Below are 27915 nucleotides of genomic sequence, written 5' to 3' on the forward strand. Positions count from 1 at the left end.
CTCACATCATAATAACGCATATAAAATCTAAAATAGTATCTTAATAAGCACAACAACCTATTGAGTCGGGGGATGCATAACAAAATTATAGTTGTATAAGAGACAGCTCAGAACAGAGTAGCCTAAAACAGCTGCTGTCATCCGTTTTTAACATTTTAAACTATTTACATTCTATTGCTTTTGTGAAAATATATTTTATCATAGAATTTAATTATAGTAATTGCACTTATGGACACCATTCTGGACAATTTCGCCCCGGATAAACTTTTCCCCAGTGCCAACCTGTTGGACCTTGAGGATTTGAATGAAGGGGATTTTCTCAACAATGTGGTATGTGCAGATGTTAATTTTTCTAGTCTACATATTATCAACACTTATCTTTACGCACATAGTGATTGACAAACTGTAATGCAACGTAAATCATGTGTCGCTGTTATTCTCCAGATGTTTTGATCTATTATTCGGCTGTATGCCTATAGCCTATGCGATGAATGCTTCAATGTCTACGGTGTCAGCAGTGTTCTTCTGTCTCGATTGTGATAGATGTGTTTATTATGCTGTAATAACCTGATTTATGGATGAATTAAGCTGTGAGTCTGCACTGCAAATATCCAATGCACGTCAGAGAAAGGTGCTGGGTTCGTCACATGCGTGACTGAAACGATTACGAAAGATAAACAGCCGGCATGTATGCTACTGCTGTTTAATTTGCTCAGCTGTGTAATTCAGCAAATTCTCTTTCCCAATCGTGCCGGACCTAAAGTGGGCGTGTTACGTGGAGTTGATCCTGCTCATGCATCCGGCTTCAGTGCATTTGTAAAGACTGTTGTGACAGATGTGAAAACTATCACATTTTTATGATGGCCCTCAATAAATGACTCTGATCCAATTGAAGAGAATATTCCCAATTTCTTAGTTAAGTTAAATATTCAGCACATTACATACAGGGATCAAGAGTAAATGTCACTGGAAAATGACAAACTGTACCAAGACTAAACATCCCCACCACAAAGAGATTAAGTACAGAATTGTTACTAGCTGGTGGAAAACTGGACCAACCAATGGGCTATTACAGAAGTGGTGAGCAATCTGGAAAGGATCCCATTAGGCTTTGTATGTTCCATGATGACTCATTCTTCTGAGGAGAGAGTGGTGGTGGTTTGTATCTTTAACTACTCCCCAATGGGTCAATGTTTCATTGTATCCAGGCACCTATAGGACATACAGAGGTTTAACTGGAAATACTTCACACAGATGAATGGGAAATTATGTGACATAATGGCATTCACACTGAATCAGCACATCAGCTCAACTAGTAATGCATTACATTTTCATTTTACATTTTCGTCATTTAGCAGACGCTCTTATCCAGAGCGACTTAATGCACTTGGGACACTTGAGGATGAGGGTGCTCTCAATGGGGATTTGATAGACTTATAATGGACCCAGATGTCCCTCCACATTCTCCCAGCTGTGAGGGTATGTAGCAAGCCTGCCCCCTGGCCCTCAATGGCTTGATTGTGGTGGGGCCTTTCTAGGGGACAGAGACAGGGAGGAGAGGACCAGTCTGTCTTTAGTGTGAATAAATTCAGATTCTAGCAACTGACTGCCGTCTCAGTGCTGTATGAGAGTGAATGAGGCTCTGTGTGTGTGCAGTGAGCACCTCTCACCGGTCTGCCACTGCTTCCCCCTGCACAGACCTCTGTTGAAGTCCCTCTGTAGGCAGAAGCGATGAGGTTCAGGCCGGGCCTCTTCAGTGAAAGAACCCTTTTATACCTTTAAAAATTACAACAAAATGACACACTGACAGCCTTGGGGGAAGGGGGAGGCAAGTAATAGGCAGTGTTTGTTTTACCAACTATTATTGGGGTTTAAATATAGGTGGGTCATTTAAGGATTTCAACTGTTTAGGTTTCTGTGTGCTACTTTTTTATTTATAGCTTGGAGTTAGAATTCCATGGCTGCCTTGGGGTTTTCGTATGCTGCCTTTGATGACACTTGCCAAGCACTTAAACACCCTACATTTTAGGTAATTGCATGGGTGGGTAAATCAGATAAGCTGCAGGCTATTGTGTAGCTGTTAAGATCAGAAAGTGTGGCCACATTACCTAGGATGCCTATGGTGTGGAGATTTGCATATTCTTGTGATACGACTTTCAGAAATGTGTCAGAGGGTGTTCATTCCTTTTGCATGGATTACCGACTTTGTAATGAGTTTGCAGGTTATCTTCATATTTGGCAGTCTGGTCTATCCCACTTTATTTAAATGATAAGACCAATTCCTATCAGATAAAAGGTCAGTAGCATATTGTAGTTAACTACAGAAGTTAAATATTCACTTGCATGGATGCACACAATGGAACTGCACCTGCAAGTGCCGTATTGCAAGTGTGTGTCTCTGTGTCTGTGTGGAAGAGGGGTGATCCCAGCTGGCAGGTGACTGGCCAACACACCTGGGGCCCACACAAGCCAGCGGCTAGTTCTGCTCATAGGTGATGGAGCGTGACTGGGCATGCCAAAAACTCCAGCAAGTCGGGGCCTTGCAGTCGAGACACACTAATGTAGAGTGGGGGTGGAAAGGAGATTTTGGCAGGGGGAGGGGGTAAAGGGCCCATCTAGCTGCATTCCTTCTCACTAGGTTCCTACAGGGACTCATTGCTCTGAGCTTCCTACTGCTGTTTTTGGAGCCAGTCCATAATGGATGGCTATGACAAAGTTATGTAATATTTTGAAAATTCATGCATGCATGCAAAAGAAGCCAGACAGAAACCAGTCTACCAAAATGGCATGCCATTGGCTCTTAGATCTTCACAATCATTTACACTTTCTGCTACATGTGTTCTCTGCTAAGGAACATAAACCCCAGCTACAAACTTCCACTTTCAAGTGGTCAATAAAGTGATTCTACTCTATAACTTGATCAGGTGTGAGGTAGTTTGATTGATACCCTTTGCTATAAATCAAGCATTGGCCGAATTCAGACAAAATGCTAGTATATAATAGTGTATCAGTCAGTGATTAGTTTTATTATAAATCAAGACGACATTGAATTTCCTGAGTGACCTAGTTACAGTTTTGACTTAAATTGGCTTAAAATCTATGGCAAGACTTGAAAATGGCTGTCTAGCAATGATCAACAACCAACTTGACAGAGCTTGAAGAATTTTACAAGAATAATGGGCAAATATTGTACAATTCAGGTTTGCAAAGCTCTTAGAGACGTACCCAGAAAGACTCACAGCTGCCAAAGATGATTCTAACATGTATTGACTCAAGGGGTTGAATACTTTATTTTCCATTAATCCAATGTTTTCTTTTCCAGTTTATTTTCACTTTGACATTGCAGAGACATTGTGTAATCCCACTTTGTAATACAACAAAATGTGGAAAGAGTCAAGGGGTGTGAATACTTTCTTAAGGCACTGTACTGTAAATACTAATGTGTGTCTGTCATGGAAGGCTCATTAAAGAGAAACGTGATGAACTAAGATGTCATGAGAAAGATTAAGCATTCAAGGTGCTATTATCAGTCCTTCAACTGTGTCTCTGAGGTGAATAGCAAAGGTGTGGTGGTGCCTTTCAGTCAGGTGAATAGCACACACCCTGGAAATAATCTCTAACCAGTGGTAGTTGCAGGCTGTGATCAATTTAATAATAATAATATTATGCCATTTAGCAGACGCTTTTATCCAAAGCGACTTACAGTCATGCGTGCATACATTTTTGTGTATGGGTGGTCCCGGGGATCGAATCCACTACCTTGGCGTTACAAGCGCTGTGCTCTACCAGCTGAGCTACAGAGGACCACAATTTAGAAAGCATGTACTGTCAAACCAGTCAGTGTTTTGTCTTTGGTGATGGTGCGTGCCTCATATATTGTCCTCACTGAATTGCTAAAAATGCCGGTCATACTTGTTTAAAAAAATCGTTTGCCCATGTCTATTGCTCTTAGAAGAATAACATCTGTAGGCCCATGAAAATGTGGATTTTAGAACATCTTAGAACCAGAAATTATGTGTTCTCTATCAATATACATTTGAAATAGATTGAAATATAGCCTCCAGCTATATTATGGGCCTTTCCGAAATAGTATATTGATTTAGACATCTGAGTAATAGAGCTTCCACAAATCTGAACTGGACCTAGCCTATAGCCTATTTTCAGGGCAGTTCTCATGTACTTTATCTTATTTCTGCATGAGTATTTCCTTCACCCATTTCCTTCTCATCACATCCTTGAAGGTATCACTTTGTTTACCATCTTGTAATAAGAGGATCATGCCCATTGTAGTTGAAGTACCCACCCATCCTCCAAGCTTACAAAGAGTCAGATATCTGCAGCATTGTATCATAAGTCACCTTATGAATGTTAGCCTTGTGGTTTCCGACTAGCCTATATGGTACTAAATGGAACTGTGAGTTGTTTGGCTTATCGAGTGTCCAGAGACAAGTAGATATGTCAATTTAATCTATTTTATTTTGTATAAAAGGCTGGTGGGCAGTTTTCTCAGTCTGTAAATCAGTCCACTGTTGTAGTGTCTGGTAACCAGCTCTGTAAATGAACAGAAGAAGCCAGACTTAATCTGGAACACATTGTTAGGATGGAGCTTTCAGGGATAGATTTCAGGGAGAGGCATGCAGGACACATAGCAGGGACAGTTCTAGGTAAGTATTTTTGTCATATCCACCTACACATCTCTATTGGAGCAGTATGACTGGCTGTACCTGTCAGACAAAACCTGTCTGAAAAGCCACATTCCATATTAGTAACCAAATGAAGTCAATTAGCTATCTGGCTCATTATCTGTTTATGACATATAGGAAGGATAAGACTAAACAGGGTTGTTATCACCTTTGAATGACTGTCATACTGATATGAATTGGATTCAAATATAACAGTTGGATTCCTGTTCCCTGACCCATTTCGACCACAGTTCATTCATACCTTGCCTCGCTGGTTCTCTCAGACTGAGTCAACATTGTGGACTGGTGTTAACCTTTGCTGGCACAAGGCTGTAGATTCTTTCAAAGCTTCCAATGGTAATTTTGATTATTCAAGAAGATAGTACTTGAAGTTCACACTTTAGTCTATTAAGTGCTCTAAGGTCAATTATTAGTCACAGGAAGTGCAACAGGCAGTGAAAAATTGTCATTGTCTTGAGTGGGAGTCAATGGGAAAAGCAGCAACTAAATTACAGACTGCAGGACCAAGCTGAGCACAGGAAACTGGGGACAAACAGTCAGAGAGAGAATGGTTGGGACTGTGAGGTTGCAAGCTGGAGATAATATTGAGAAGTGATTAAAGTGACTTTAGTTTTGTAGTCCACTTGGTTGGCCACAGATGCCACAGCAAAGTACAACTCCAGACTCTCAGGACCCTGGAGCTTCAGTGAGAAGGTGATCCCCCTCAACAATAACATTTTCTGGGCTTCCTCTAATCTATCACAGTCTCGAAATGGATCCAAACAGTCCCTTAAAGGTCAGGAAACCAGTCAGAGTGACACACAGAAGCCTGTCTCCAGTGGTTGTGGTTTTCAAACCCCTCTGCTTGCTAAAGAAAGCATCTGCACTGGAATTAAGAAACCAGGCCTTTCCACTCAGGGAAAGTGGGGGATGGGAGCTCGTGGGTCTACTCTATACTTTAGGGTGCTCACTCGCTGCTCATGCAGAGGGGAATTCAAGCCATGGGACTGCTGACTGCTGACTGCTGCCTCAACCTAAACACTAGATGAATAAATTAAAGTGAGGAGCAGGAGTCAGTGAGTGTCAAGTCTGGTTGATTTGAGAGCTTTAGAAATACCAGTGATTACATGCATAATACAGTATGTCAAGCTGTATGTAAATTGTGTCTAATACACTTATGTCATTTTGTTGGACATCATTGTAATTCTGATTTAAATGGAAGCGCTACTTCCAAATGTCTTCCTCAAACAGCAGGTAGTAGATGAGAATCAGGGGGTGTGGAGTACATTCAAAACCTCCCTGCACCTTTATCCTAAGAGCTTCAGGTGTGCACACTTTAGCATTATGCACATCAATTGTAAATTGTAAAGCATCAGACGCATATCAGGCTAATCTTGTAGCATCTGGTCCAATTTGGGAGCCAGCGGCAATGTGACAAGCGAAGACATGTGACCAGGCCCTTAAAGTTGCAGATGTGAACATTTGGATGGAGCAGTCTCAAGTCCAAATGTTTGCACTTACTTAAGAGGTTTTCATTGGAGGTCAGATTAGGTCAAGCTGTCAAAAGTGAACTTTATGGATCACAGCTGATTTGAATGCATATGCTTTTCAGCTTGGAATTTCCTCCTCTCTTGTTCTAATGTAGCATTTGTCTTCTAGATATTCTTCCTGTATGTCAAACTTAACATAGCCCAGATCACAACAGTCATATGGTGCTCATGTTCTCTGTTGATTTTCAGTTTTTAACTGCATTCTTAAGCACCATTTTTCAAATAATAATTGTTCTTATAAATATGCTAATATGCTGCTTCTATTCTTTCTCCTCTCACAGCAACAAGGGCAAATCTCCACAGACCAGCCACATTTGAGCTGCATAACAGTAATTCCTGTAGATCTGAGAGTCTAGCAGCTTTCTTGGCTTGGGCCCCCGGCCCAAACTTTTATTGGCCGATTTATTTTTCCTTTTACAAACGCACATTTTCTCCTGCTGCTGTGCTGCTCCATGCGAACCTTGCACTCCAGTTTTCCTTCTGCAAGTGCCTGGCTAATTTGCATGCTTCGCTCTGGTTGGTCACAGAGCTGACATCGTTTTTGTATCACCAGAAGGAATGCTGAGAAGCACATTGGTATTACTATGAGCTGCTTGACTTCAGTGCAGCATTTACTAAGTCTACTGCTAAGACATTTATTTATGCTTTCTTTTCACCAAATGTGATACTGTGTGCCAGGAGAGAGTGCAATACTTGATATGATTATGCCTCACTAGAAATACTAGCAACTTCAATGATAGGAGGGTAGGTTTATAGGGCTTATTTAGTGTGTGGTAGAATGTCTAGAATGTTGCAGATAGATATGCTAACATTCCACCCTTTCTGAACAAGCCAAACAAAACACTTTCCTTGTTTGCAATCACAGTTAGTACAATACTCCCAGGAATTCTGTACATGTATCCCTGTGCCTGTGGTTTCTGAAAATACACAATTTGGTTTCCAAATCCATAACTGCAGAGGACTTCCTGCATCTATTATCATAGTTTGCTTTAAAGGGCAAAGTGGTTTAGACAGGCTGCTAGGTATCTGCACAGACAACGCTCCGGAGCCTAATTGCTCAGGCGGTGGTGTAGAGTAGGGAGTCGAGTTTCTCTGGAGCATTTTAACCTCTTCGGTTCCTTATAGCATAGTGGTCTATCTTTCTCTCTCTTAGCCACAGAGAGTTTTAATGAGAGGGCTTCCAGAAAGAGTAGCACCCAGCAGCCCTTCCCCCTCTATGGGGCTTCCTGTCTGTCCAGACCTGTACCAGCTGCCCCAGATGGCGAGATGGGCCAGCGAGGGTTGAGGGAACATCTGGGGCAGCAGAAAGGGTATTTTCTCCACCCCAGACAGGGAAGATATGTTTCCCTCAAGGTGCTTAAGCGTGTTTCTCTTCCCATCCCATTCTGACAGACCACTGTAATTATTGTCTGCCATCATCACCGCTAAAATGATAGACGAGAGAAGAACTTGAGTGCCAAAACTATAATGAATTCTCATGACCTGTTTGCTGTTCAAAAAGCAAGCTTTCTCTGTCTCATTCTAAGCTGACAATCAAAATGTTCCCTTAATCATTTTGCATGCAATTACCATCTTGGTATGACTTGGTGTACTTCAAAGCCTGCTGTCTGGTGCTCTGGCTACAGCATAATTAGCAATCTAGAGACAACTTCATATGAGGGGCAACTCCCAAAGAACTGTGATCTTTTTGGCTTTCCTGCTTACATTTCTAGTGGGTTCATGTGCAAACAATTTTCATAGTAACTCCACCAAGAAAAAGTGTTATTTTTATTACGTCCCAAATATGACCCAAATTCAGTAATTGGGTCTCCTTAAAAGGCTATTTAAGTGCCATGAGGGAGAAAAGGTCCCTCTGTCTGCCTCTGAAATTCCACATCCTGGTCTCTGGGGTGCTGAGGACAAGGCCATATGTGAAACTTTTGAGGGCTTGCATCAGCAACGGTTGCATCATCATCACCATGACAGACTGAACCAGAGTACCGAGAAACTCTAGCACAGGAGCATGCGCTGAAGGACTTTATAAAATAGTTTTCAATTTGTTTGTGTATTTGTTCATTTTCAAAGGAGCTAACTCCCCAAACCAAATTTCAAATTTGCTTGGGAAATTCTGGCAGTGATCCAACCGAATGAGGCTACAACCTGCAGCCCGCAAAACCAACCATTTATATGTTTAATATACAGATTGTGATTGTGTTTGTCTTTTCCAACCACCATAATGGCCACCTTGTTCTTGGCTTGGTAGTGAAACATATCACTCAGTTTAGTCTGGATTATCTTGGTCCGCAAGCACATCCGCCACACACAGTGCACAACAGGAACCTCCTGCTGTAGATGAAAGGTTCTGGGTGGGACTGTTTATTCTGTTGCGCACTCAGCTATAGTGGTTAGTGTGCCTGCTGACGACAATGGTGTTGCATCAATAAATAAGCCGGATCATCTAGTATTGCCAGTGTGCCTTTCTTTAGCATATGCTGCTCTCGACCGACATCAGCTCTATTTAATGGTGTTTGATATCCGGTTAAGTTTTGTGTACATAGATAATGTAGGAGCAAACTAAGGAGAGTGAGTCTTTTATGGACTCCCTTGCACTTTATCCCAATCCTTATCATGAGAACATGACAATTAGGGTGAATGTGTAGTACTGATTGGAATTGATTCACCTGCACTAGGAAGATCATCTCAAAAGGTCTAACACTGTTAGGCCTAAATATTATCAACAAATGTAGATATTTTGTTTGTATGATGGAAATACACACATGGCCAGGGCTCGATCTATGTTGTTTTTCCTGTCACAGAATTCACAATGTTTAGGCATGTGAGAGGCCCAGCACATGGTGAAACAGGCATGTCTTTGGTGCTGTAGGCGGCGTTCATTGCCTTCTGTTTGACAGCTGTGCAGCTCTCATGCCTGGGTTACAGGTCATACCTCAGACACTCCCCTCTACAGCAAATAAACTGTCCCACAGGTCGCTGTACTGTGAATAGTTGCACGTCTCATACTTGTAAAGGTATACAACTCACATACTGTACATTGGTGAGGTACATGAACAACTTTCATCTCTTTGATAAGAGATGGAGTGATGGTGGCTCTGGAATTCTATTCACTGTGATTAATGTCATCCTACCTTCAAAGCCATACCCAGAAGCAAGCATTCATGTGCAATTGATGTAATTAAAGATGTAGATATGTTAAAATTAAACACAAATCTCCACAAATGTTCTTATTTTCAGGGTGATTCAACATGTCTCAACATGTCTGTGATATTGATGTCCTTCAATGCAAATCATGAAGCCCTTCAGGCTCTGGATTGACTAATACAGTCATACATGTGTTGACTCCACAGTTCAGCCGCCATCTATGGGGTTTCTATTATTTCTGAGTTGTAATTCAATTAATTTATTTCAACCAGATAATGGGTATGAAATAATCTGCATTCTTCACATTACGTTTACTGTTGTAAAAATGTATTTTATAGCAGCTCTAGCTATTATTGTGTTTCCCCTCTGCATATCATGGGTGATATAAAGTCTTTAGAGCATAGCTGTTACACATCTGGGAAAACGTGTGGAGCCTGTTGGCCTGTTTTTAATTATAGCTAGTCATGTTGATCATTGTGCCTGACATGCAATTAGTGGTATGTGTTGTTGGTATTCATTAGGCATAGCTGGTTTGAGAGGAGGTGGAGTGTAGAGAAAGTAAATGTGAACTGGTCTGTAATGTGGAATACAGGGGTTATCTAAAACAGCACAGCCAGAGTACCAGACTGTGTCCCTAGGGATTTTAATAGAGCTGTTCTGATTCTGCACACCAGCAGTGACTCACTGTCTGCTAGCTAAACTAAAGTAGTGGAAAAACTGAAGCATGCACAGGTGGCCTAATGCATAGAACCCAAGGACTCCATGTGTGAAATGGTATGACTCATACTTCCAAGAGCAGGCATACATTTGTATATTTTGGTATGGGAGTCGATTACATCATTTTCTGATTAAAGGCGGTCCAATGTGATGAATGTTTGTTGGTGATTTTGTTTTTGCAGCACTTCTCGGAGCAGATGGAGGACTTCTCCAACGAGCTGTTCAGCAGCTTCTTTGATGACCACCTCCTGGCCGACAGGAACCCACTGCTGGACATGGAAATGGACCCACCCAACCCTGACATCCAGCAAGAACACAGCTACTCCCTGAGCGGAGACTCTGCTCCCCAGAGCCCCTCCATGTCCATCAAAATGGATGAGGAAGCAGGTATGAAAAGCATTCTTTTTGGTTCTTCTTCTTTGATCTTGTTCATCATTAGTTCTCTTCTTCCCAGCTAATTGGCAATTTATTGATGCTTTGGCCAAAATAAACAAGAAACAATACATCTACAGCACAATGTTTTGGCTAAATATTACTTCAGGACCAAAACAAGAGATCCACCAGCAGGACTGCTAGGGGTACAAGGTCTTTAGTCTGATAGTAGTATAAGTCCTACGTCACTAGAATAGCTATATCAGATCTATTTCCTCTTGTATCCGCGCTCTCCGCTCCTGCCCTATCTCCTGACGCTCCCGTGCCGCACAGAGAACCCATCCAAGGAGCCAAGCTCACATAGTACACTCCCAGCCAAGCCCTGCCCACCCTGGAGGAATCAAGGAAGCAAGTCATGGCATTCCAGGCAGTCAGCCAACACACACATACACACACACACACACACACACACACACACACACACACACACACACACACACACACACACACACACACACACACACACACACACACACACACACACACACACACACACACAAACACACACACACCATGTGGCTTCTGCAGCCCTTGCAATGACTCCAAGCTGGAAATGTTTCTCCTTTCTTTCCCTTGTGCTTTGGGCCAGGGAATAGAAGGGGGGGGGGGGCAACTGCATTGGCTCTCAGAAAGGGTTGCATCACACAGAGTTTGGGCTTAGGATAGACTGAATGCATAACATTGGACTAAACAGTGTGTTAAAAACCACAGTCTCACACATGGAACGTTAAATCACTGGCCCCAAAAAGAATACAGGAATCCCCAGTAAGATGTATGGAACAATGGATGGAATCCACAAACGGATGGAATCTAATGAAATCGATTCATATGGGATCATGGCCACACACATTCTTTCCACTGAATGTCAATATGAAAGTGTGCATGTACAGTCATGGTCAAACGTTTTGAGAATGACACAAATACTAATTTTCACAAAGTCTGCTGCCTCAGTTTTGATGATGGCAATTTGCATATACTCCAGAATGTCATGAAGAGTGATCAGATGAATTGCAATTAATTGCAAAGTCCCTCTTTGCCATGAAAATGAACTCCAGCAAGCCCCAGGAACGTCTCCTAAAGTTGATTCAGCTGCGGGATCGGGGCACCACCAGTGCAGAGCTTGCTCAGGAATGGCAGCAGGCAGATGTGAGTGCATCTGCATGCACAGTGAGGCAAATACTTTTGGAGGATGGCCTGGTGTCAAGAAGGGCAGCAAAGAAGCCACCTCTCTCCAGGAAAAACATCAGGGACAGACTGATATTCTGCAAAAGGTACAGGGATTGGCCTGCTGAGGACTGGGGTAAAGTCATTTTCTCTGATGAATCCCCTTTCCGATTGTTTGGGGCATCCTGAAAACACCTTGTCCGGAGAAGACAAGGTGAGAGCTACCATCAGTCCTGTGTCATGCCAACAGTAAAGCATCCTGAGACCATTCATGTGTGGGGTTGCTTCTCAGCCAAGGGAGTGGGCTCACTCACAATTTTGCCTAAGAACACAGCCGTTAATAAAGAATGGTACCAACACATCCTCTGAGAGCAACTTCTCCCAACAATCCAAGAACAGTTTGGTGACGACCAATGCCTTTTCCAGCATGATGGAGCACCTTGCCATAAGGCAAAAGTGATAACTAAGTGGCTCGGGGAACAAAACATCAACATTTTGGGTCCATGGCCAAGAAACTCCCCAGACCTTAATCCCATTGAGAACTTGTGGTCGATCCTCAAGAGGCGGATGGACAAACAAAACTCCACAAAAACTCCAAGCATTGATTATGCAAGAATGGGCTGCCATCAGTCAGGATGTGGCCCAGAAGTGAATTGACAGCATGCCAGGGCGGATTGCAGAGGTCTTGAAAAAGAAGGGTCAACACTGCAACACTGCAAATACTGACAAAAATATCTCATAACACTAAAGCAGCGAACTTTGTGAAGACCAATACTTGTGTCATTCTCAAAACCTTTGACCATGACTGTAGAAGCACAGCACTACCATAGCAGTCAAGTTCACAAACTGTCGACAGAGCAGAGACACCCAGAGAGCACTGCTGCCAATGCAGATTTGATTCCCCCTCCCCTTTGCCCCAATCACTGTAAAAAGCCCATTGTTAAAGAAGTTGGCTGTTAAAAGGGGGTGTCTAGCTGTTTTACTGCTCTCCTCCTAGGTGTAATGTGTGGAGATCAAACTGCCATCCCCTCTCATAGCCTGGCTAATGAGCTCCCAGGCCCTGCCCCAATCCACTTAGATGCTGAGTGAGGGGAGTCCCACTAACTGTACTGACCTGCCTGTAAACTTCAAAGGCAACCCTGAAGCTTCCTCAGGGCCACGACACAGGGGACAATGCAAATAGTCCAGGGAGCCATTTGATTAGCTGTTCAGGAGTCTTATGGCTTTGGGGTAGAAGCTGTTAAGAAGCCTTTTGGACCTAGACTTGGCGCTCCGGTATCGCTTGCCATGCGGTAGCAGAGAGAACAGTCTATGACTGGCGTTGCTTGAGTCTTTGACAATTTTTAGGGCCATCCTCTGACACCGCCTGGTATAGAGGTCCTGGATGGCAGGAGGCTTGGCCCCAGTGATGTACTGGGCCGTACGCACTACCCTATGTAGTGCCTTGCGGTGGGAGGCCCAGCAGTTGCCATACCAGACAGTGATGCAACCAGTCAGGATGCTCTCGATGGTGCAGCTGTATAACCTTTTGAGGATCTGAGGACCCATGCCAAATCTTTTCAGTCTCCTGAGAGGGAATAGGCTTTGTCGTGCCCTCTTCACGGCTGTCTTGGTGTGTTTGGACCATGATAGTTTGTTGGTGATGTGGACACCAAGGAAATTGAAGCTCTCAACCTGCTCCACTACAGGCCCGTCGATGAGAATGGGGGCGTGCTCGGTCCTCCTTTTCCTGTAGTCCACAATCATCTCCTTTGTCTTGATCATGTTGAGGGAGAGGTTGTTATCCTGGCATCTCACGGCCAGGTCTCTGACCTCCTCCCTATAGGCTGTCTCATCATTGTCGGTGATCAGGCCTACCACTGTTGTGTCGTCTGCAAACTTAATGATGGTGTTGGAGTCGTGCCTGGCCATGCAGTCATGGGTGAACAGGGAGTACAGGAGGGGACTGAGCATGCACCCCTGAGGGGCCCCCGTGTTGAGGATCAGCGTGGCAGATGTGTTGTTACCCTACCCTTACCACCTGGGGGCGGCCCGTCAGGAAGTCCAGGATCCAGTTGCAGAGGGAGGTGTTTAGTCCCAGGGTCCTTAGCTTAGTGATGAGCTTTGAGGGCACTATGGTGTTGAACGCTGAGCTGTAATCAATGAATAGCCTTCTCACGTAGGTGTTCCTTTTGTCCAGGTGTGAAAGGGAAGTGTGGAGTGCAATAGAGATTGCATCATTTGTGGATCTGTTGGGGCGGTATGCAAATTGGAGTGGGTCTAGGGTTTCTGGGATAATGGTGTTGATGTGAGCCATGACCACAGGGGGGCGGCAGGTAGATTAGTGGCTAAGAGTGTTGTGCCATTAACCAAAAGTGTTCTAGGGCACAGGGACTATGGTGGTCTGCTTGAAACATGTTGGTATTACAGACTCAGTCGGGGACAGGTTGAAAATGTCAGTGAAGACACAGCGCATGCTCGGAGTACACGTCCTGGTAATCCGTTTGGCCCTGCAGCCTTGTGAATGTTGACCTGTTTAAAGGTCTTACTCACATCGGCTACGGAGAGCGTGATCACACAGTCGTCTGGAACAGCTGATGCTCTCATGCATGCTACAGTGTTGCTTGCCTCGAAGTGAGCATAGAAGTAGTTTAGCTCGTCTGGTAGGCTCGTGTCACTTGGCAGCTCGCGGCTGTGCTTCCCTTTGTAGTCTATAATAGTTTGCAAGCCCTGCTACATCCAACGAGCGTCGGAGCCGGTGTAGTACGATTCAATCTTAGTGCTGTATTGATGCCTTGCCTGTTTGATGGTTCGTCTAAGGGGATAGTGGGATTTCTTATAAGCGTCTGGGTTAGAGTCTCGCACCTTGAAAGCGGCAGCTCTACCCTTTAGCTCAGTGCGGATGTTGACTGTAATCCATGGCTTCTGGTTGGGGTATGTACGTATGGTCACTTTGGGGACGACGTCATCGATGCACTTATTGATGAAGCCAGTGACTGATGTGGTGTACTCATCAATGCCATCGGAAGAATCCCGGAACATATTCCAGTCTGTGCTAGCAAAACAGTCCTGTAGGTTAGCATCTGCGTCATCTGACCACTTTTTAATGGTGTTTACTGCTTTAGTTTTTGCTTGTAAGGAGTCAGGAGGATAGAATTATGGTCAGATTTGCCAAATGGAGGGCGAGCTTTGTACGCATCACTGTGTGTGGAGTAAAGGTTGTCTAGAGTTTTTCCTCCTCTGGTTGCACATTTAACATGCTGGTAGAAATTATGTATGAAAAATGGAAAACTCTAGGTAAATAGTGTGGTCTACAGCTTATCATGAGATACTCTACCTCAGGCAATCATCCTCTGAGATGTGAGCTACTGAATATAATGTCATGTCTAGATACTGTACATAAAATGACCTGGATGTTCTGTTGGTTTGCATCAATTATCTGTAATGACATGCCAGTTACAGTTAGCGGTGTCCTTGGTCGCATTCATTCAGTGCATCCTGTTGCTTCACTGATGGAATCTTCCCTTAGAAAAGCCAAGGCCTCATCATAATATTGCAAGCCATGACTTGTTGATGTAGAATCCTAGGGAGTTGTTACGACTGTAAAATAAGCCTTTTTTTTGTCATGTAATAAGCAATATTTCACCCATCTTACAGTCCATTATTTATTGTGTTTAGCAAAGTGAAAATGTAATCTATTCCTTGTGGACAATTTAGGATGTTGCCAAGGTTGCCAATACAGTAGACTTTGCTGAGTGGATTGAAGATTTTGACGCCACTTCGGGTTTCCCCCGTGGGGTAAAGTCTGTGGACATAAAACCCCAGTGGGGGAGGGATTTACACCCTCCCCATAATCAGTCTCCCACTGCTCCCTTTCCTCTCCTCTCCATGGGATTCTCGCCCACACCCCAACCTGTCTTCTGTTAAGGAGCACAACTTGAAAGCCTGCCTACTACCTTTTTATAAGCCTCTGTAATGTTTTATCGATCCAATCGGGGTGCCAGCAAACAAATGAGGGAAAAACCAGGCTGCTAACGAGGACCCCTGGTTGTGAGTGCTTTTACTCCTGACTTTGAAACTGCAGTACGGCCCCTCTTCAGGAGAGGCTTTGTACTCACTGGCCTCTCACTGTTTGCCATCTTCACAGAGGTTATTAACGGAGGAGGAAACTCATTTTGGAGGCAGAGAGTCCTCTAAGTTTAAGCTATTGGCTTTCAAAATCAGCTGCTTCGCATTAGCCCTGGATCATAAAGAGGATCCATTCTGTAGATGTGCGTCACACCTGCTGCTTTAATGTACACTGATCTCTCACCCAACCTTGCTCACCTCTAGTAGTGTCCCAAGGTGTCCCTTTGAAATACACAGGGGGCTTATTGGTTTGAGCCCCTGATGGTCTTCATGTAAAGTACTGTATGTTACAGAATGGCTAGGTATGTAATGATATCCCTGAGACATACAACTAATTAGTTTACCCTGTCTTCTTTTTCTTTACCCTAGAGTTTGAAGGAATGTGGTCTTTCAGCCAGGACCTGACGGCTATCCTGGTAAAGCAGGAGCCTGATCAACAGGCAGAGCCTTCCTCTACAGTCCCCTTCATGGGGAACTCATCCTTCCTGCCTCTCAACCTCGCCCCACCACCTCACAGGAGCTCATCGGAGGATACAGTAAGAAACTGCAGCCATAGAACCTATCACCTAGAACCTATCCTAATCCATTACTACGGAAAGCGTTTTTCCTGCTTGTCAAGAGCTATGGAATACTAAGCCTCTTTATAAGCCATAAGACTATCTCCTGGCTTTCTCCTCTTCAACTAAAACTTGAGCTGTTTGAAGGAGAGCTATGAATTTCGAATTTGGAGTCTAGTGTCTTGCTGGAACAGCAGCCTAAAATCAATTTTTTTACACAAAATGTAGGTCAAAATGTGATCATTAAAAGGAAAAGAAACTGAGGTTGTAAGTGGAGGAAATAAACCATTCACACAGTGCACCCCTACAGGACCAGCACTGTGACTCATGCATCATTGTCCATGGGAGTAATTCATGGTTTGTGGGGCTGAGGTGGGGTTTAGCAGTCAGATGTGAACCCCAGCACAGCTATTACCAGTTAACACTGGTTCCCAGGCCTATAGCCCTGTACACATGATTACAGTTGGATTACCGTTTCTTTTCACAATAGTTATTTTAGTTTGAACATCTTCAAATTTATAGGATATTTAAAGTTCTGTGAATATTTAGGATTAGGGTACGGTAATCCAATTTGTTCCAGCTGTAAGAATGAACTATAAAAGTCTCACCCTTGTAGCCCAATGGCCTCCAAATGGTGAGTGTCCTGGCTACATGGTTCCCAGTTGGATCCCTTCCAAGAACCATTGGTGGAGATGGATTCTCTTTCTTCAGTTATATAAATAGTTTTGAACCGTCTTCAGCTGTGTTTACTGTCAGAACCACTTGGAATGTCTCTTGTCATATACAAATACTAGGCTGTTAATAATACTATTTTTTTTTATTCCAGGGCTCCAAAGAGTTGAACCTCAACCCCACGCCCGCAATCAAAGATGAACCTGGAGAGGTCAACCAGTTCCTCAACATCCCTTCAGGTGAGAACCATTACAATAAGCAAGATTACATTAAAGACATTAAAACATCATTAAGGGCTTATGTATCCAGCTGTTCTAAGAAATATTTTAATATTTTAAAGTTACCATTCATTAAAGTATTTAGATGCCACAGTTTCTTTTGAGACCTTTACACACTCAAAGACCTACCTCTCATCTTAAAGGTTATGTGCAGGTGTCACAGGCGGTTACCTCCAGTTGATTCTGCCATAGTGCCTTCTACAAGTGTGTTATTTATACGGGGGTAGAAAAACCCGACATGAAGCGTGCGTCACAGTGACTCACTACAGTGTATTCCTGATGACACACCACCGGTGACCCCTCTTCCAGACAGTGGTCTGCATGTTATTTCTCCTGCATGTTCTATCGCTCTCTTGTTCAGCTGAATTAGTCAATATTAGTTAAAGTGATTGTAAATGGCTAGGCTATGGTGGATGGGAATAACAATTACTGCAAGCAAGTGTGACACATAATGAAAAGTGTTGCTTTTTATGTATAATGTGTTATTTTCCTAATAGGTATTTCACTATGAAACACTATTAGTGATGGCTCATTTCAGATATTAAGTGTTTCCAATTATAGCCTGCTAGCTTTTCCTTTTCCATTTTTCTCCTACACATACGAGACGAGACTGTCTCTGTTCATTCATGTAGTCTTTTTCTGATCTAATTGCTAATGAAGGTAGATGGAAAAAGCCCATTGAGACGCAAAGCTGCAGGTATATTATTAGAGTAGTGGTGCTGGTGATTGAGTGTTGATCTAACCAGCTAGGTAGGATTCTGTTCCCTCTCCTCTTCTATCCCTTCCTCAAGAATGGCAATATTTTTAGTTCTGCACACTAATGCCTTTTTTGATGTGCCAAGATACTATCTGGCATTCGCATTTTCAATATTTCTGTCTGGAGCATCAGATTGCCCAATCTTTTTAAAGGGTGTATCAGAGAGACAGGGAATGACTGCCCTCAGCTACAGAGGGATTCAACTGGAGTAGAAACTAGAACTGACCAGATACACCTGTAGAGATGCAGCTGGACCTGTTCAGCCACCAGCCTGCAGATTAAAGTAGCCCGGTTAAAGAGACACTTTTACTGGTTCAGGGGTTGCAGCGACGGCCTTCATGGTGCAGAGGAATACCTCCATATAAGACTGAATCCCATCTGGTTGACCATAAATCTTATATTCAGTAACCACAAGCCAGCAGCAGCACATGTCCAGTCTAGCCCTGCCTCCCTCCACAGAGTGCAGTCTGAACAATAACGTCTGCATTGTGTCTGCCTCTGCCTTTGACAAAGTCAATTTTCACCCATTCTTCACCTCCGTTTCCAGTAATAACAGAATAAAACCTGGGTCCTGTGTACTCTGAACTCAGACCAAACTAAATGCATGGGTCATGCCAGCATGGGTCTGGCCTGGTGTTTGGGAACTATGTCGGGGTAAATTCTGCCTGGCACAGATATCTTAAGAAAACACAGTCCTCACTCCATCCCTGTATGAGCTCAGTTCAGATACTTACACAGAGGCTTACTGCTGACAAGTGGATGGGAGGATGGGATCAAGCAATACGAATAAGAGTAGCACTGGCTGCCTTACTTACTGGAATTAAGTTGTCTCTCTGTTTGAACTGGCTCTGTCCTGGAAGTCATTTGCCATTTTAATTATGGACGTCTTGGCAAAACTGACCATTTTATGAGGTCTGGATTTGCACCGCTCCTTTCCACTGTTTAAGTTAAATTAACTATTTTCAGCTCGATCTCACACGACAGATGAAGTCAGACTTTTGTCCCCTCTGTCTCATTATACAGTGACTGTATATCATCATGAGGTTAGATGGGCAAAGGCTTTGAGCATATGGGTCATATTGCAAGTGATGCATTTCATAACCATTGGAACCCTATTTTCTGTCCCCCCCCCCCCCCCCCTCCCACAGATGATCAGCTGCAGCTCCCCCCAACCCCTCCCAGCAGCCATGGCAGTGACAGTGATGGATCCCAGAGCCCCCACTCCATGCCCCCTTCCAGCCCAGCCCGCCTACAGGCCCGCTCCTCCGCTGCCATATCCTCCTCACCCCTCCTTACCGCCCCACACGTAAGTACTGTGGATGGTTCCCTATCAGTGAAGGAGGTTCCCCGGCCTAGCTCCAAGCCCTTCCCGTCAGTAGAGCCACCCACGATGAGCTGGGCTGCAGACAAACCCAGCTGCTGGACATATTAGGAGTTCATATCCACATCCTCACACTGACCCCGACCAACACGTTTCATTAGGAGCTGCCCTGGTGTACAGAGATAATACACACAGTACCATAGATTCCCCAATTCATAACCAATTCATAAAATGTGTCCTTATTTCTCCACAGAAGCTACAGGGCACTTCAGGGCCCCTGATGCTGACAGAGGAGGAGAAACGCACCCTGATCGCTGAAGGTTACCCCGTACCCAACAAGCTGCCCCTCACCAAGACCGAGGAGAAGGCACTGAAGAGGGTGCGCAGGAAAATCAAAAATAAGGTACCCATCCTTACATCCTGGAAAGTAAAATGTAGATTCAGTCAAGAAAACCTATTTGTAACCGCAATACTTTTTTTGACCTGTAATCTCAAAGTAGTGTTTCCACGGGCAATATTAATATTTTAATATCCTCCCTTTTATCATATGAGCTGTTATTGATTGGGGGAGCCCTATCTCCCTTCTCTGTCTAGATATCTGCCCAGGAGAGTCGCAGGAAGAAGAAGGAGTACGTGGAGTGCCTGGAGAAAAAGTAGGACACTATCCCCTTTCCTGTCTGCCAACTTTTTTTCCTCCTCTCTCTTCGTCATTCCTGTTCTCCACTTCTTTCATTTCTCCACTCCTTCATTGTTTGATTGTTCCTTAGCTAATGCCAATGGCGTTTGTCCATTAAAGCATGTGGTCACACAGGGCCATCTGAGTCACACACAATCAAACACTCCTAGTCCACTCTAGCAAAGGCCTCTGGAGAGCACTGTTCTTTACCAGGAAACTTTCCATCCATGGTCATTGTTGTTTTTTTAGTTAATATGTAAGACCTAAGTACATTACAGAGGTACAGAGGTTACTATAGGATTACCACTATGCCTATCAAGAATGTATATTCCAAATAGTCAGACAGCCAGTCAAACAGCCTAATTCTTCAGCACAGCAAGCATTTGTCTCACTCTTCTATGTTGTTCTAGGTGCAGATTGAATGTATGTATGTGACTTTGTGTCTTACAGGGTGGAGAACTACACGTCTGAGAACAGTGACCTGTGGAAGAAGGTAGAAACACTAGAGAGTGCTAACAGGTGAGCCATGACGTTGAGTGACAGACTTTATGTGTGTGAGTGTGTGCATGTGTGAGCACGCTCTGAGTGATGCAAGACACATCCCTGAACAACCAGTTTAAGATTCAAGCAAGCCTTGGATAACTTTTTCTAATCATGATACCTGTCTTTGATTTGACTGCTACTCAACAGTGACTACGACAGCCTTCATTAGGTGGGACATTTTCACAGTGTTGACCATTGTGCAAATGCAAGTTATTGGGCTCAATAAAAGGCATCACAGACTACACAGACTATACTATACTGTGCCAGCCTTTAATTTACAATGGGCCTTTAAAGTTGCTTGGATCAAAGTAACAGCGTGACAGTATACCTCTCCCTAATTACAGCACAGAGTGAACCATCTCAAAAAGTGCTCACTCGAATCTGCCTCATAATAATTTGAAACCTGAGAAGGAAACCACAGGCCTCCTACAAAGACAGATCCCTCTGACTCAGCTCCTAGCAGGCAGTCCAAATAGAACACACAGGAGCCAGCTAGCAACAACGTGTGGGGCATGTGTTCCAACAGCATATGCCTTGGCTGGTAAAGAGAGGACAAAATGGGTTTATCTGTCAATGCAAGATAGCAGCCCAACAAGCAATCTGTTGTCCTAATGTACTCAAGTTTATTTTTGTATTTTTTTACTTGTGATGTATGCATCTTGCATACAGTTAGCTGGATACTAGGTGTATGCTGTACTTAAAATTATAAAGGCTGAAAAGTTTTGGTTCATGAGGAGGGCCAAGGTAGCTCTTGAGAAGTTAAAGGAGTCACAGAGTCCCTCATGCAGATGTTTCCCAGTCAAGATCTACTAGTGTTTTTCTTTTTCTTTTACACAGTCTATTTTAGTCCCTTGGGAACAATATGGTTTATAGATCACAACTGTGCAATCACTGACCAACCATGATTAAATTCAAACGTGATGATGCAATGGACATTCCTCATATGGGACGTTAATGTTCCATTTCCAGAGATTCCATGAGAATTATCCTCTTAAGATTTGACAAAAAATATATAATCACCTTCATATCCAAACAGACCATTGTATGAAGCTCTTCTATCAGAATATACTGTATTTTCAATCTCTGGTATTAACAGCATGCAAATTGTTATAGTGTATCTGGGGTATCCCAAAGGACCAATATAAAGTTAGTATAGCTGTTTGCATGTGTTTAAACTTTATACAAGTGTTATAGTCACAAATTGTGGTTATGGCAAATAGTTTCATGGGTAATGTGAAGGCCAACACTGGATATGTATTTTCTAGCATTAGTGTACAACATGCTCCCTCTCGTGGTGAAAATATGAAAGCTCACCTGGTTTTATTTCTTATTGCAGCCCGACCCAACACTCATGCCTGTCTACCATACAGTAATTAATGTCTAAAGAGAGAGAGAGAGAGAGAGAGAGAGAGAGAGAGAGAGAGAGAGAGAGAGAGAGAGAGAGAGAGAGAGAGAGAGAGAGAGAGAGAGAGAGAGAGAGAGAGAGAGAGAGAGAGAGAGAGAGAGAGAGAGATAGAGAGAGAGAGAGAGAGAGGGAGAGGGAGAGGGAGAGAGAGAGAAATGTATGGAGGAGGTAGAGTCCGAGTGGGCGTCTGCATTGCTAGTGGTTTTGAATTGCTTTCTATTTTGGCAAAGCTTGTATTTTGTGGTGCGAGGGAGAGACTGTGGGAGCATGGCACACTAGAAGTACAGATGTCTTATATAATTTCCAGCTCTGATTCCTCAATGTGTTATCCTCACATGATCTTTTTTCTCAGAGATGAACTTCAATGTCCTGGATGCTCAGAAGAGCCAGACAATTATGATTGTTTTTGTAATTTTTTATTTTATGTTCAATCTTAGTTGACTTTGTACTCACTCTAAAGTCATGGAAATAGCCAGATGGAGAGGGATAATTTTTTGGATTTACAATACATTTCTGGGAAATTTCACTGTCAGTCATCTGTGCGTGTTTGTGTGTGTACTATATGAGAGGCTAGCTTTGTGTTATCCAACAGCTGGAGCTAAGCTGGATGGTTGTGGAGAACATGTTTTAAGTTCACATGAGGATCAGTATTGTAGATTCTGTAAGTGAATACAGTTGTATTATTAGTCAATCTGAAACATGGATTCTCTACCTCCTCTCTCCAGAACTCTACTACAGCAGCTCCAGAAACTCCAAGCCCTGGTCACAGGAAAAGTGCCCCAATCCTGCAAGATGGCCTCAACGCAAACAGGAACATGCCTTATGGTACTTTGCATACTATTTATTCTCATACACACATGCACCATCATTCTCACTCTCCTAAACAATGCAAATTCCCATAAAAATGTGGGGATTTTTCTGTGCTACCCACTGACTTAAAATACTGTGTGTTTAGTGTTCCGTGGACCGGATAGTCATGCCTGTCAAAAATGGAAAATGACTGCTTTGTTTGTGAAAAGACTCACTGCAATGGACAGGGTCACGGGCTTATGGCCTGCCCTACTCTACTATAACACACTGAGGTGACCCCATAAACTCAAACTGGCAAAAGCCTTCCCAGCTGGAGAACAGAACCTCACTAGCACACTGTGCTCATGTCGCTCATGTTGACGGTTTCTGGTTCCCTCCCGCCAGGTGGTGGCGCTGTGCTTTTTCCTGGTGCTGGGCTCCCTTGTGCCTTGTCTGCCTGAGCTCTCCTCCCTGTCCCATACCGTGAAGTCCTCCTCGCCCCTCCCCTCGGCTGATGTCTACACAGCCAGCCAGGGTATGTCCCCTTCCCCTCACCTGTCACCTAGAACAGGGTTTCTGGAAACTCGGTCCTGGGGCCCCCCATGGGTGCACTTTTTGTTTTTTTCCCTAGCACTACACAGCTGATTAGAATAATCAAAGCTTGATGATGAGTTGGTTATTTGAATCAGCTGTGTAGTGCTAGGGAAAAAACCTAAACGTGCATCCAGGGGGGGCCCCAGGACCGAGTTCGGGAAACCCCGACCTAGAATAGTCTACCATCTACAGCATGAGAAACACAAAGTCTTTAGTTGGTTGTCCCATACATACCACATATTTTCAGGTCATATGTTGCTTGCCCGCCAGCATTTCTGGAAATAATGTAAAAGGGAACATCGTGTAGTTGAATAACACGTCAATGTGGCATTACATCTTATCTTGTAGTATTTCAAAAGCAACAGACTCAGGCGAGTATGTTAGCTGAAATCACAATATCCTTCTGTTATAATATTCAGCTTAATGACAACAAAATGGAAATCATACATGGACCTACTGACTACTCAGAATTGGTTGGTGAGGGCTGGGTTGCTTTAGAAACATGAGGTCAGCATGGCACAGGAAGCTGTAATGAGTTGTTCTCCCTGGAGAACTCACATGATCGTCACACACCTGCTGAATACAGATGACCGTCCTGCTCAAAACCATTCCATTCTTCAAAATAACCCAACTTTTTACTGTTCATTTTCATTTTTTACAATATAGGAATGGTTCTATGTTCCTTTGTAGTGTTTGGAGGATCAAGGCAGTGATTAACATCCTCTATTTGTCTCCGTTTGTGTCTGTTTAGTCCGCTCCCGCAGCCTACTCTTCTACGATGAGAGCTCCTCGTTGGAGGACGGTCACGGGGGCTTCCTGAAGATGGAGGGGGACGGCTCGGAGGGGGCGCCCCTCGACTACACCGAGGACCGGTCGGCACGTGACAGCCACGGAGGCGAACACGAGAACACCAAGTACCTCAGCAAGGCTCACTCCGACCCGGTGGACTACAACAGGACCGGCGCCCAGTTCCTCCAAGAAGAGCCGCAGTACCACAAAATGTAAGCTGAGGCCAGACAAGTAGGGCTGTAGACTCTGTCTCCATCTGTGTTTATGAGAGGATTCTCACAAATTGCTCTTCAGAACCAGGGACTCATTATTTTATCAGTGCTCCTTGTAATTACTCAAACATCAACAAGAATCATTTATTTTAATGAGATTGTAAGGTTACCAGAGTTTGCCAAGTGGTGTATGTTGTGATACGGATGGACTATTTCTCCCCTCCACAGAGAGCCAAACCCCGAAGGAGGTGCGGAGTACTTTTAACCTTTAGGGGCGGAGCTGCCAAAAACACACGCTCTCCAGATACCTTACCCATGTGGATGTGTAGTGACACTACGGCGCCCCCTAGTGTGCCATCCCCAACCCACCTCTCCCTGCACTCCCTGACCTCCTACAGTAGCTCCCTGGCCTTCCTGTTCCATCCCATTCCCTGAAGTCCCACCCGATAGAGTGGATGAAGAGGGTATGTGAAGAAGATAGAAATGATGGTCAACTCCAATCAAAGCTCCACAGCAACTTTTCATGTTTGACTGCTGTGTTTGACTGGAGGCATAAGCAGGGTGTGTGAGAGGGGCTTGAATTTAGTGACTTGTTGAAACCTCTGTTTGCTATGTGTGTCTGCCTGCACTTTCAAGTGCGTGAGTGTGGTTGCAGTGCTTCTGCGCAGATGAAGTGGTCCTCAGATTCCATCACACTGTTGCTTTTTCAAGGACTGCAAAAAATATTTAGAACACATGAGGTACTTCAGGTGAAGGGTGAAGCGGATCTATAGCAAATTGGATTGGAGGGTGAGGGGGATAGGGATGTGGGGGCCTGTATTTACAATTCCAGTTGTTCTGTTATAGAAATTCCCTCTCCTACTTCACAATTGGTAATGCAAATCTTTTAATACATACATTCCAAAGATTGTCCTCCATTACCTTTCGCTTAAGCGCTTAAAATGCACTCTAGTGCCTCATGCTTATACTTCATTCAATGGCATTTCTTGTCCCATAATGTTTAAGCTTGTATATGCATTGCACTTTTTTTTTTCTTCAGGTCGACATTGCAAGCTAATGGGTATAAGTGCCTTCAAACTCTTTCAGTTTTTGTATTCTCACACCATCCACATGGGGTTGTTAATTGTATTATTTTACTCTTTATGCAATCTAAATCATATGTAATATATACGTATTCTTGGCATCAAAAAATAGCATATTTATTTTATGCAAAAAAATATTGTGAACTTTTCTTTTTATGATATCAATTATGATGTAATGTTTACATGATCTTGTTGTCTTAACTGTTACACAGTTTGTCTGTTTTTGTATTTATTTCTGTATCAAGAAAGTTTTGTATATATTGAAAAAACGTGAACAGGGACAATCAGTGTAAATACATACCAAGGGTGTACAATACTCCCTCACTGGAGCAAAGTCTTCTCTAGTCCAAAATACTCTGAAAAACTGCTCATCTTTACAAAAATCTTAGTCAATACACTACCAAGAGAATACATTTTCTCCACAAATTTTTTTATGAATATCATAATTATGCCAAAAGTCAATTCAGGCCTAAAGTCATTGTTAATTTGAAAATAGAGTATATTTTAAATTGAATATCAAACCTCAGAATTGCATCACAATGTATAGTAGTGCCCAAAAAACAGTTCACTCTAAAGAACGTTAGTCACCCAGCAGCAATATAATACAAAAAGCGTTTCATGCAGAGTTATTGTTGTGAAAAACCTTGTTACATTGAATAGAAGATATTCTGGTGTTCCCTCCTCTTCCTGCTGTGTTGTTTGAGGGCGCGAGAGGGAGGGAGAGATTGTGTAAGGAGTGCGTGGGGCGGCCCACTGACGCTCAGTGAGATTGCGTAATGCTAGGTAGGAGGGTGTGAGTAGACAGCCCAGGCTCTGTGGAGGAGGCATGGAGGATCTGGGTCAGCCAGTGGCCTTGGAGTCTTATCTTAACATCCAGTCTGTTGCTTTTCATAGATTCCACTTGCTTATTCACAACTGTGTCTTGTCTGTGAATAATCAGGGGAGGCCAGACTCACAATCCTGCCATATGAGTAATATGTATTTTACCCTAACATGTCATTAGATTTGCATTATTCATTTTCTGTCAAATGGTTTGTAAAATCACAACCTACCCTATTAATCAGATTAATTTAATTTATAAATTGGTTTTGATTCCCAGTTGTCACCTGTCATATATCTTAGTGCACATTACCTGACCAATGTAGAGTTGGTTAACTGAGTACACTGATAATGTGTGTATATTGAAAATGTAGATTGCTTCCTGTCAAAATACTGTTTGTCTATGTTTGTCCTTTGGTTTTATTAATAGATGTGTAACTAAGGTTCAACCAGATGCTCTGGAAGCTGACCAGCCCTCACCCACTTGCCTTCTATAAACATACCTTTTACTGATCAAATGGTCGCTTAGTTGTCCCCCCCCCACACACTCACGACCCAAACCCACCCCAGCCCCCTCTACCCTACCTGCCCCACCATCTTTAGGCTGTCTTAAAGCAGTACCTGGTATAAATGACTGCTACTCTATATTCTGTAATCTGTCAAATGTGCTGATCTTGAACAGGCTCTTTGATGACTGTGTCAACACTAAACCATTGTGATCATGCATAACACAATAAATCAAGTCAGACTACGTTATCTGGTTGAACCAGGGTCAATCTTTTGGAATCTGTCCCCCAAATGTGTGGTAAAAACCTGTTTCAAAACCTGTGTGAGGGATTTTACAAAGCTATTATAATTCAAAGTGAAATGATGCAAATCTTACCAAACATTCCATGTATTTGTTGGCGTTCTTACATAATGTTTGCCCTTTTGTACATAAGACAAAGTTAATACTTTTGCTGTAAATAGGGGGATGTATTTTTGTATTTGAAATGTATTTTGGTATTCACCTGGCGCCTTTGGGAAGGAACTGGCCAGTTGCTGACCTTTCACACTGTGGCTGTACATTAAAATGCATGTATTTCTGGGCAAGCCACAGGAGCCTCTCTGTATTGCCTTTCTGTATCAGTCTCTTTAAAAGTAGTTAGTAAGTAGCGTTAGTATCAAGCAAAATATAAAAATTGCATCAGCATAACACCGTCTCCTTCGTTACTGTGTCTCTGTGCCCTGATATCATTGAGAAATGCATTCGGCGCAATCGTTTGCATTCATTTCAATCTAGTTTTTGTGCCTAGTGGTTGTTACATAATTGGGAAGTGCAGGCAAGGTTGATTCTCAGTATCGCCACAAGAGGTCGTACTTTGTTAGTCAATCCATTTTGGCTAACCTGATTCTAACCCCATCATCCCTCAAAAAGTAGACCACTGTGTGCCTTCCTAACTGAATCATAAAACACTAACACACAAGCCCTTACCCAAGTGGCTGGCTCCACTGCATTATATCAGAACCAGTTGTTATAGCCTGCCCGGACATAACCCACATTAGTATTGAACTTCTGTCCTGTCTGTCTACACCAGGGGTGCCCGCGAGCCGGATCCGGCCTGCAAGGGGGTACATTCCAGTCCAATCCA

The 27915-nt window shown here is 43.4% G+C and overlaps 1 protein-coding gene across 1 annotated transcript; it reads left to right on the plus strand.

The window, feature by feature from the left end:
• On the plus strand, positions 1–27479 carry LOC311128104 (cyclic AMP-responsive element-binding protein 3-like protein 1). Its single transcript, XM_084160076.1, has 12 exons — positions 1–330; positions 10270–10474; positions 16160–16326; positions 17174–17258; positions 19203–19360; positions 19629–19778; positions 19970–20028; positions 20502–20570; positions 22725–22824; positions 23194–23323; positions 24134–24383; positions 24612–27479. Exons 1-12 carry the CDS (start codon positions 229–231, stop codon positions 24646–24648), a joined length of 1512 nt encoding a protein of 503 aa, XP_084016202.1. The 5' UTR covers positions 1–228; the 3' UTR covers positions 24649–27479.
• The last annotated feature ends 436 nt before the right edge of the window (positions 27480–27915 follow it).

This window comes from Coregonus lavaretus, assembly GCF_964263955.1.
Source record: "Coregonus lavaretus genome assembly, chromosome: 4".
In the NCBI taxonomy this organism is placed as follows: domain Eukaryota; kingdom Metazoa; phylum Chordata; class Actinopteri; order Salmoniformes; family Salmonidae; genus Coregonus; species Coregonus lavaretus.